Here is an 11,344-nt window from a genome sequence, read left to right on the forward strand (position 1 = left end):
TCGAGACGTTCCATCTTTGGACCTATACTACCCAAAGCTCAGTTACAGAACCAGACAGACAACACTTGACTTTGCAATAAGGTTTAAGGAGAAAATCTGAACTACAGGAACCACATCTGTACTTCCACTTTGTGAAGAATGAAATTCTGGCATTAATTGCCCTACTCAATGGATTTAAAGTATGTTCAAAGTATGTTAAAATTTTGCTATAATGTGGGGCTTCAGTCATTTACACCATTTTTAAAATATCACAATTGCAGCGGGATCCTGACTACATTCTGCAAAGACAAACAGAACTCTGAAGAGCAAAGGTCTTTGTGCTGTCACTTGATCTCACTATTTGAATTGAAGGAAGCACCATGGTAATAGCCCCTGCAGAAAACACACATCCTCAAGAACCACTCAGTTCTGGGAGAAGAACAGAAGCTACTGAAAGTCATCATCTTCATTTCCATCTTACCCTAGATTGATTCAACAAACAGATGAGAGTGAACGAAATTAGTGTCTAACCTGTTTTGGTCATTTTTCTGTTTCAGCTTGTACAACAGAGGTTAACAGCTAATAATGACAAGATCAACCACCAAATGATTCACTATTTATCAGCTGCTCCGATTCACACATCCAAAATTTGTCCCTAAATGGTACCTTCCCCTTAATTTCCCAACTAAGAAAAATTAGAGAGACAATTATTTTTAAAAAGCCAGTGAACACTCAAAGCGACAAACTTCTAGCAAAACAGTGAGAGCCAGAAATCAGCCCTTCAAGTTGCATCCTGGACAATTTCTATCCATTCGGGGACCTTTGAATCAATGACACAACTCGGTTGGCCTGTAACCTGTTTGGGTGCCAGTGAGGCAAAGTCGAAGGAAGGTACTGGTTGAATCCACTGTGCACATGAAAATTTGCTGCTGCTAAATATTTGATTGCAGATTTCATCCACTCTGAGTAATTTCAGGAAAATTCTGTAAATGTAATACAAGGACAGGACTATCACTACAGACAGTCCTCACGTTACACAAGTTCCACTCCTGAGAACTGCCAGCTGATATCTCCACAAGCCAGGAACATCCATTTTCTATAGTCCTTTCTATTGTATTGCTCCATAGAGACTTGCTAAAATCTTTCATTTTACTGAATAACCACCCTATAATTAATGAAATATGTACTGCATCCAGTCATTGATAAATACCATGAAACATTTTGTTTGAAACATTACCAGCACAAGAAATGCATGGGAAAATTAGCACAAACTCAGATTTCTATGTCAGGTCATCTGTCAACCTGGGAAGTCCTTGTACCAGTGTATACAAATAAAGCCAGTTTCTGGCACTGCCTTTCATGTATGCATTCACCCAAATCAATGCTGCTCAATGATCTCACAATCTCAATACCACTAAACGTCATTTGCTTAACAAGTGAAATTTGAAAGATGTTAACAGAAGTAATGTCCTTTTGTGGGCCAAATTACTGTGGGTGCTGTAAACACCTGCCCTGAATCAAATTTCCTGGATAAAAACTTCTGTTAATGCGCAAAGGCTTTCAGCTGGCTTCATTCCAAGTTACAACAGCCAAACGACCAATTATGGTCGTCATTTTCAGAGTAGAGTCCATTCTTCATCAAGATTTCACAGGCAGAATGAATATAGGGCACATGACAGCCACAATGAGAAATCTAGTTTATCCCAAATGCCGATCACAGTAGGGTTTATGTTGTTAACTCTGAGGAACCCAGTCATAAATATGAATCACTGTGTTTTGAAATACAGCATTCAGAAACAATTTGGGAAGAAACCACAACTGCAAATGGTAATCCTGAAGTAATTACAGGTGCTCCCCTACTTGCGATTTTTCAAAGTTATGATGGGTCAAATCCATACCTTCAATTTCAAATTCCGTTCCCGTGTTTGCGATATGCGGTACGCTACTCTCTCGCATCCCCACCCTCAGGCAATTCATTTTAGTTCAATGCTTCAAGCATTCTTCATGCCCAATGTGTTTTCAGCTGTGTACGTCAATGTTTTTTTCCCCAGTGTGGAATAAAGGTATTCAAAAATTAATTATAAAAAAATGTAAGTGCGGTATTCTTTTTGACTTAATTTTTTTTCCAACTTACAATGGGTTTGTCGGAACATAGCCCCATTGTAAGTTGCTTGACCCCCGCTCTGCAGTTCAATAAAATTCTTTCATTTTACTGAATAGTCACCCTATAATTAATGGAATATGTATGTACTGCATCAAGTCATTGATAAATACCATGAAACATTTCAAGAAATGCATGGGTAAATTAGCACAAACTCAGATTTCTATGTCAGGTCATCTGGAACCTGGCGAGTCCCTGTACCAGTATATACAAATGGTTCATGAGGAAAAAGCTGTTGACCTGTTAGCCCCCTGACCCCTGCTCTGCAGTTCAATAAAATCATGGCTTATCCAGTCTCAATACTACTTTCCAGTTCTCTCCTCTTACCACTCAACTTCCTTGTCCTTCAAATACCTGTCAATCATGACTCTGAACATAGCTACACAACGCACATACCAGCAAAGGATTTCTTTGAGTAGAATGCAAATTCAAGTTTTCCTTGCTAATGACAGGTTGTTAAACCGCGTCCCCCTTTTCAATATAAAGTCATAGTTTGCATGCTCAAAATGCAAAGTGAAAAAACATCAAGTTTGTAACCTGGTGCTGTATTTAATGAGATTTTGGGAATCAAATGTCAATAGATCTCCTTTACGCACAAGGCGTGTTTTTAATAAATGCATGGTTCATTTGGTAAAATTAGAAACATGGATGCTCCTTGGCTTGTGAGTTCCTCCAAAAGTTTATTTTTGCTCCAAAAGGTTTCAATCTGAAATACAGTTGTTTAATATTTTCAATATACAGTCAAATGCCTGGTACAGGTATTCAAAATTCAAGCAACCGGCAACCCAATCAACCAGCAAAAAAAATTGAGGAAATAAACAGAAATACATTGGAATAAATATAAATATAAATTAAATTTAGACATACGGCATGGTTACAGGCCCTCTCACACCCCATGAGTCCATGTTGCCCAATTTCCACCCAATTAGCCTACACCCTGGTAAGTTTCCAACAATGGGAGGAAACCGGAGCCCCTGGGGAAACCCATGCAGACACGATCCCCAGAGGTGCTGGATACCGGTGATTTTACTGTACAGGTATTCAAATTATGCAGTACCAGATGAGTTAGGTGAAAATTCAGGAATAGCCACTGAGCCTCTCAAGCCGGCCCTACCATTTAATATGGCTGATCTGCCCCAACCCTTGATTCCTCTTCTCTGCCAGTTACCCAAACTTTCACACATTAATCCACTTTCTCTTTAAATACGCCCAATGATCCTGCTTTTGTAACCTCTGGTAGGGAGAAATCGAGATTCATCAACTTCTGCTAAGTTCTTAAACACTTCAGTTTTAAATAGTTATTAATTTAGACATACAGCATGGTAACAGTGCAGCCGAAATATTCCAGGTAACCAACAATCCCCATACGCTTTGCAGCGTGGGAGGAAACCGGAGTACCCAGAGGAAACCCATGCACACACGGGGAGAACATGCAAACTCCTTACAGACAGCTCTAGTTTAGAACCAGGTTTGCCAGCGCTGTAATGACATTGTGCTAACTGCTATGTTAACCGTGCCACCCAAAGTTGATCTTATAACTTGACTATCTTGCTTGAAATTCTTCCACTTGAAGAAACATCTTGATATCAACTATGTCATGCACAATAGGAATCTTTCATGTTTCAATAAAATCACCACTCATTGCTCAAAATTTTGCAGTAGAACCAACTTCTTTCAACAACCCTTTCATCCCAAAAATTAACCCTCAATCTCATTTGGACTACTTCAAATCCCAGTAATACACTTTCTTAAATAGGGGATCAAATCTGTGCATAATACTCCAGGCATTGCCCCACCTGTATCCTGTACAATTGTAACATACAGTATTTCTCCAATAATAGTCTGGCTACAGATTTTCTGCCTTAATGACTAACACTCTTCCTAGTATGGGCTGCAGGCTGCTGGCCACTGGCTCATGACAATCAGGAATCAGAGCCGGGATTAAAGAGGGTGCTGAGGGCAAGAAGAGGTCCCGAAGGATCTCAGGTGCTGAAGACTTCTTGATCATGTCGGTGGTTTGGATCTGAAACTCCATTTGTCAATGAATTGAGCAGCAGTCTGTGTGGCTCCAAGGACTGCGGGAATGCTGGAGGTGAATCCACGGACACTCAGTGACTCTGAAGGGACTTGCTTTTAGTTCTCTTTCTCTCATACTGTAAGGGTCGCCAGACAACATTATTGGTAACTCTTTGTCTGCCTTATGTGTAATATTACAGGTTCTGTTCTGTAAAATGCAATAAAATGAATCTCAAGTTCATTTTGTTTACAGAGCAACTAGAAAACTGTCGATACCAATGTATTTTTTAAGTAGCCTGATGAGGCTTCACACAATAATGACGTTACTTGTCCAAATTGGTCAAACGGTTTAATGCTCAAAACCAGCAATAACATTCACGACTTACATATTCTCATGCAGTGCAAAGGAAATATTGTTATCTAGGGTGCAATCCTTCACATCAACTTGCATCTCATAGATGAAGATATAAATGATTCCATGGCACTATTCAATCATAACCAAAACACACTATGCATCTGATTTGTGGGACCCATCCTGACCACTCATATGGCCATTCAAATATAACCTCATTTAAAGCGTTCTCTTTCAAAACAGAGCCAAGAAAAATTACAGGATATTGAAGTGTTATTCAAAAAGGAACTGCAGACAGTGTAAACCTAAAATAAAAATAGAAAATGCTGAAAATAATCAGGTCGGACAGCAGCTGTGAAGATAGCCGTAAAGGGAGGGCAAACTTTTGTCCATCCTACGCAACATTCTTCCTTCAATGCACAGCACTCAAATATCTTGCGTGCTGCTCAGAATACCTTTGCATTCCATTCTGCTCTACTGAATGTTCTAGTAGCCATTACCCTAAACAAGTCCTACACACCACACCCATATATTCGCTGGTCTTTCTCAGTCCAATGCCTCAGGTAAAGTGTATTTAGGGTTATCCACTTACTTCACCACTTTGGTTACCTCTTCTTCTTAAAAATCTTGCAGAACTGGTATCTTATTCTCTTGGCTTGCGCATGCTAAAGTATTGATCATCGACCAAAATTAAGTTGTTTATCTTTGGAAACAACATGCAGAGTCGATATTTCCCTCAGCTACCTCAATGTGAATCATTGGTTCGGATGCAAGTGAAGACTGATTTTTTTTTTTTTTTAAAAATCAGTCCAAATTGCGCATTCAGTCCTTGAAATAAGATTTCCATCCAACTTCAAATTACCATAATCTTAAGGTGACGGATAAATTAAATGCATCACAAACAACTTAAATTGGAAAGAATTTGTTCCACGACTCAAAAAAAATTGAGGCAACACAGTAACAATTACAACATTTTTCAGCTACAAGGAACTCCCATCAAATTTAAGAAAAGGATATTTAAAACAATTTCCCTGAAGTGCAAGCATTAAGCCCCTGTGTAACCACACTTACCAGCCAAAAAATAAAAAGAAATGAAGTCACATGAATCCTACAGGAGTTGCAAAATGCAATCAATATTTAAGTTGACAGGATTTTGCTTCCAAGGCACTTCTCAAATCAAACATCATTGAAATCCTAACTAAAGGCTTGATTTTGAGGTATCCAAGGGGAAATACAATAGTCGCCTTTCAATAATTTCACCCACAGTCAGTTTCAGTAATAAAGTTGAACTTCTTCAAACAGTGCCAGTAAAATCCAAATATATCAGTGATATTCTCTCACTGCTTGGAAAGAATTATGATAATCTGCACAAATTTCACCATGAAGGACCCAATGCCTTGGGTTGACCATTAACTAGAAACACAACTAGACTAGCCCCACCAATCCTGTGACTTTGAGGGAAAAATGAAGGCTGTGTAACCTGCAGTGAGTGACTCCTCTCCTTCATCACCATCTTCCAAGCCACAGGTCAGCAATGTCACTGAACCCTCCACTTTCCCTGGATGAGTGCTACCCCAACAACTCAAGCAGCTGAACACCACCCAGTGCGCCATCCACTGCTCTAAAACATCCATTCCCTTCACCACCAGAGCATTGTTGCTTCAGAGTCTATCATCTAAAAAAAATCCACCGTTGTTACTCACTTTGTCTACCCCCTTAAAAAAACCTACAATCACCGAATAAAAGAATTTCAACCACATGGTAAGACCAATGCTTGCAGATCCCATTAAAGTTCTAAGTCATGCCGGTCTGGATATGCATCACTGTTCCTTCATTGCTACTGGATCAGAATTGTAAAACCCCCTCAGTGGCTAATGCATCTGGCCACCTATTTTATAAATGCAACAGCTGCTGAACAAAAAAATTAGTACTACTTGGAGCTACATCCTTTCTGCAATTGGGGAAATAAACCAAGTAACTAACATGGCTCAAGTTACAAATCCCTCAAAAATATCTGAATTTCACCCCCCCCCCCCCCCACCTACTCGTGGGTACCTTTATCAATTCATCAAGTGAACAGTGCAGTTGATTCTTTATTTGAAGAATTATCCAATTTGTGCTGGAAATAAATTCATTTGCTGATTTTGGTCTAATGCTGGTTGCTTGTGTAAAGATGGTCATGAACAATGGTTAATTGGATAGATTTTTATCTGCTGGAGGTAAGAAGGTAAAGAGGGGGCTTGTGGGATCACAGTTTAAAAATGTCTCCCATTGAAGAAACAGCAAATTGAGATTTCTCTTGGGGGCAGACATTGGGAAAAACTCTTTTTCCAAGGATGATGACACCAGAGTCTTTGAAGACCAAGACAGAATTAGACATTTGATATGTAATTGGAGGGGTGGGGAGAAGGTTACCAGAAATACAAATGCCACAGTGAAGTCAGAGTAGCCATGGTCTTAATAAACAGAAAAGCAGGTTCAAGGGTCAAATGTCCCCTGCAGATATTTCCTGTTCTACAACATATCTGCATACCCTTCAACCAAATAACCAAACCAAATGAAACCACTGTACATGAATGAGAAAACAAAAGTACTGAAATCAGATTAAAAAAAAACTATTCAAGCACAAGATTGTTCCAATTAAATATTGTAATTGGGTCAACAATATCTCAGAAGCTAATATTAATATCTCAGTACTATTGAAAGGGGTTGTCCAGTATTACAATTCCAACACTTATAACAGATGTTGTCCAATAAACACTGTCTACTTTAGAGTAGTGATACTCCTACACGCTAAATACAAAACCAAGATCAGCTTTATTTCCCAAGTTAAAGCAAAGGAAATTAAATGTTCAGTCAAAATTGAGGTAGAACACAAAAAGATCACCTAACTTGTTAAATGTCAAGATACAAAGGTATAAACTAGACAAATGCCATTTTTTGCCTGAAATAAATATTTAATGTTGCACTAGACAAAGAACAGAAATTTCTCAACAGCTAGAAAGGACTGCCTTTTCTAGTTGTTGGGGCGGCATCTTGTCAAAAAGCTTGGACCATGACAATCACAAATCAAATGCGGCACCGGCACTGGCTTTTTATGCTTTGATTTCCAGAAACAGGCCACTGCATACAATGCTGTGGCAAATGTGTTGTATGCTTCAGGTTGTTTTGATTAGGAGAGTGAATTTATGTTTTCCTCTCAGTCCCACCTATAACATTACATCCCATGCAATAGAAAAAGTTAATTAACATATGATAGATCAAATATAATTCATTTAAATAAAACTTTGAACCTACTAAATAGATTGAAACTTGGTTCCCAAAACCAAAGCCAATTTTCTATAATCAAATGGAGATGTGAACTTACAGCCAATTCCACATCCGATTCTAGGCTTGCCTCTTCGTCAGACTTTATGACCAATTGTTAACTCAAGAAAATGCAAAGTGTTTTTAAAAACAGGAATGGCCAGTACTTACATTGCTATATCTGCATATCCACAAGAGGCAGCTGCGTGTAGTGGTATCCAACCCTCGTTATCTGGCTGGTTAATATTTGCAGAATGTTCCACTAGGAATTTCACCATATCCAAATTATCATCTATACATGCCTACAAAAGATATGAAAAATACTGTCTCAATATTAACTACAAATGCCAGAATCAAAACATTCACCACCTTATAGAAGCACCATTAAATGTTAACAAAGTAAGCACGATAATTGTTGGATTACTGTGACCTGATTACAGAAACTGCATTCCAAAACTAGATCAGTTTCTCTCCCATTCCCTTGCCATGTTTTTAATTGAGTCACCAATATTTCAAATCTAGGAGTCAGATCATACACGTTAACTTAAATAATCAAGATAATCCCAGATTTGCAGCTCTAATTGTTTGCCCTCAGATTTCCACAAGCCCTAATTCACGAGTGAAGTCGGAACCGAAACGAACAAATGATCAAAAACTAGTGGACTTTTTTTTACATGCTGAAAAAGTAGGATAAAATATTTCAAATTCGCAAGTGACTTCTCAACTATGGAAGGAAAACGGGCTCACATTTTAAATTCCGTCTTCAGAATTCCTTATAGGTCATTATTTTTGCTTTATCCTTCGTGTTCATTACTGGAACTATACAATTCATTCAAAACAAAAGAAAATATTTATAGATTCCCTGTTATAAATGGCATAAAATAACTGCTATAATGACAACTGATATTTGAAACTGAGCATTTTCAAACCTAATGAAGCACAAATATTAAATTTGGTGGATTAACTAAAGGATTTGTTAAATTCGTCAATTCACATTCCATTTGATTTCATGCAGTCACGCAATACAAACATTCCTCATGAAACAGTTCAGTCAGGATTTTGAAATGTTCATGATCATCAAATTTGCACAAATTCTTCACAGAAAATCACTTGCCAAAAGCAGTGGCAGGCCAGAAAACACAAAAACAATACTTTTTCATGAGATTTATTGGAGGTTTTGTAAACCTCTTATTTGGGGCATGAAACCCAACACATAAAAGGGTGCAAGCGCAAAAAGTGGACCCAACACACTAATGGCATCGTGAAGAAAGCATGTCAGCGTCTCTACCTCCTCAGGAGTTTGGTTATGGCATCGGAAACCCTAGCAAATTTCTACAGATGTGCAGTGAAAACTGTGCTGACTGGTTGAATTAGAATCTGTTATGGGGACACCAATATCCCTGATTGTAAAGTCCTGAAAAAGGTAGTGGACACAGCTCAGGAAAAACTTTCCCCACTATCGAGAACATCTACAGGAACGCTGCCATCAGAGAGCAGCAGCACACACTCTGTTCTCATTGCTAACATCAGGAAAGAGGTATCAGTACAATGAGACTTGCACCCACCCCCAGGTTCAGGAACAGCTGCTCCCCCTCCACCATCAGACTCCTCAACAACAAACTCAGATTTGTTTAAGGATTCTTACTTTGGCACTTTTTCTCTCTCTCTCTCTTTTGCACAGTTTGTTTACATTTCTTTATTTTTTTGCACTATCAATAAGTGGTCATTCTGCCTCACACACAATGCTGAGATCCTTTTTCTTGTGGGCATGCATGTACTTTAACAATAAATCTGAATTGAAGGAAATGTACCAAACTACTTGGCTTTGTCAAACTGCAAAAGTCTTTAAAGATAAACATCTAAATTTAAATCACTTCCCAAATAATTTGCATGGATTTGTTGGATGAGCCTGCCTAATTTTTACTCATACCTCCAAGCAAGGCTCAGGCCGGAATCGTCGGTTATATCTCTTTACCTCTTATGGAGACTGCGAGACGTGCTGGGTTCCTCCAGCATTTCTGTGCTTTTATCGCTCTCATTTGCTCAGTGAAGAAAATGCAGAAAAACCCTCAAAATGATTCTGAAGCTAAAAATATGAAAAGTCTGAAGAGATTGATTACAACCAAGAGAGCCAGAATACATAGTCTCTTCTTCTTTGGCTTGGCTTCGCGGACGAAGATTTATGGAGGGGGTAAAAGTCCACGTCAGCTGCAGGCTCATTTGTGGCTGACAAGTCCGATGCGGGACAGGCAGACACGGTTGCAGCGGCTGCAGGGGAAAGTTGGTTGGTTGGGGTTGGGTTTTTCCTCCTTTGCCTTTTGTCAGTGAGGTGGGCTCTGCGGTCTTCTTCAAAGGAGGTTGCTGCCCGCCAAACTGTGAGGCGCCAAGATGCACGGTTTGAGGCGATATCAGCCCACTGGCGGTGGTCAATGTGGCAGGCACCAAGAGATTTCTTTAGGCAGTCCTTGTACCTTTTCTTTGGTGCACCTCTGTCACGGTGGCCAGTGGAGAGCTCGCCATATAACACGATCTTGGGAAGGCGATGGTCCTCCATTCTGGAGACGTGACCCATCCAGCGCAGCTGGATCTTCAGCAGTGTGGACTCGATGCTTTACAAGGAAATGTGTATTGAAATTAGATGGTTGAAATAGGTGCTTTGCAGAAGTATCCAACGAAGTATGAAACATAAGCAACAAACCTCTTTGGAATGACTGGCTGTCAACAGCACTACCCAAATATTGGGCAGTAAATCCAAGTCATTTATCTGTAATCAACCTTGCAGATACAATTGGAAGTAATTAGTTTTAAGCATTATACCTTTAAGAAGACATTGTCGATTGAACCTGGCATTGGATGAGTCTTGAGGTTAGTTACCTCGAATCTACAATGCATTTCACAATTAGCCACAAAATTACCTTCAATAAAAGGGAAATTGGCCCAAAATATTAGTCAAAGTGGATTTTAAGGAACCTCCGGAAGATGCAGAGTTGAAAGGTAGAGAAGAGTTGGGGAGACATTACTCTGAAGATGCCACAGCCAAAGATTGCACATGTGATCACAAAAGAAATTTGGAAACAAAATTTTATATTTAAAAATCAGGAGCCATTGCAAATTAACAGAGTGATAATGGGCAAATTCATCAAGACTGAAAGGCTCTGGCCCAAAACGATGACCATTTATTTTATCCCAGTAATGCTGATGACCAGCTGAGTTCCTCCAACAGATTGCATTTGGCTTCATATTCCAGTGAAGGCAGCATTTGGCATGCTTCCCTTTATCAGTCAGCACAGTACAAGAGCTGGGACTTGGTGTTACAGCTGCACAAGACCCAAGTGAACTTGACAATAGGAAGGATGTTAGCCAGTCCCGTGGGAAATAAATATATATTTCCAACTTTTCGGGCCCAAAATGTCAGTTATATAGCTTTGCCTCCCATAGACGCTACAATACTTGCTGAGTTCCTCCAGCATTTTTGTGTTTTGACTGTAGTATCTGCAGATTTCGTGCTTCACTTCCATAGGAAGGAGGTT

General features: G+C 39.3%; 1 protein-coding gene across 3 annotated transcripts in view; it reads right to left on the reverse strand.

Annotated features, from left to right (window-relative positions):
• ppp1r12a (protein phosphatase 1, regulatory subunit 12A) overlaps positions 1-8,635 on the reverse strand; it is a 105,579-nt gene extending 96,944 nt beyond the window's left edge. For all 3 annotated transcript variants that reach the window (XM_069904372.1, XM_069904371.1, XM_069904370.1), the window contains exons 1-2: positions 8,562-8,635; positions 7,986-8,116 (exon numbers count right to left, since the gene is read on the reverse strand). In XM_069904372.1, the coding sequence (XP_069760473.1) occupies positions 7,986-8,092 (107 nt within the window). In that variant the 5' untranslated portion in view covers positions 8,093-8,116; positions 8,562-8,635. The remainder of the gene's footprint in view (positions 1-7,985; positions 8,117-8,561) is intronic.
• Positions 8,636-11,344: the final 2,709 nt, after the last annotated feature.

The sequence above is a fragment of the Narcine bancroftii genome, chromosome 11 (assembly GCF_036971445.1).
Source record: "Narcine bancroftii isolate sNarBan1 chromosome 11, sNarBan1.hap1, whole genome shotgun sequence".
NCBI lineage: Eukaryota > Metazoa > Chordata > Chondrichthyes > Torpediniformes > Narcinidae > Narcine > Narcine bancroftii.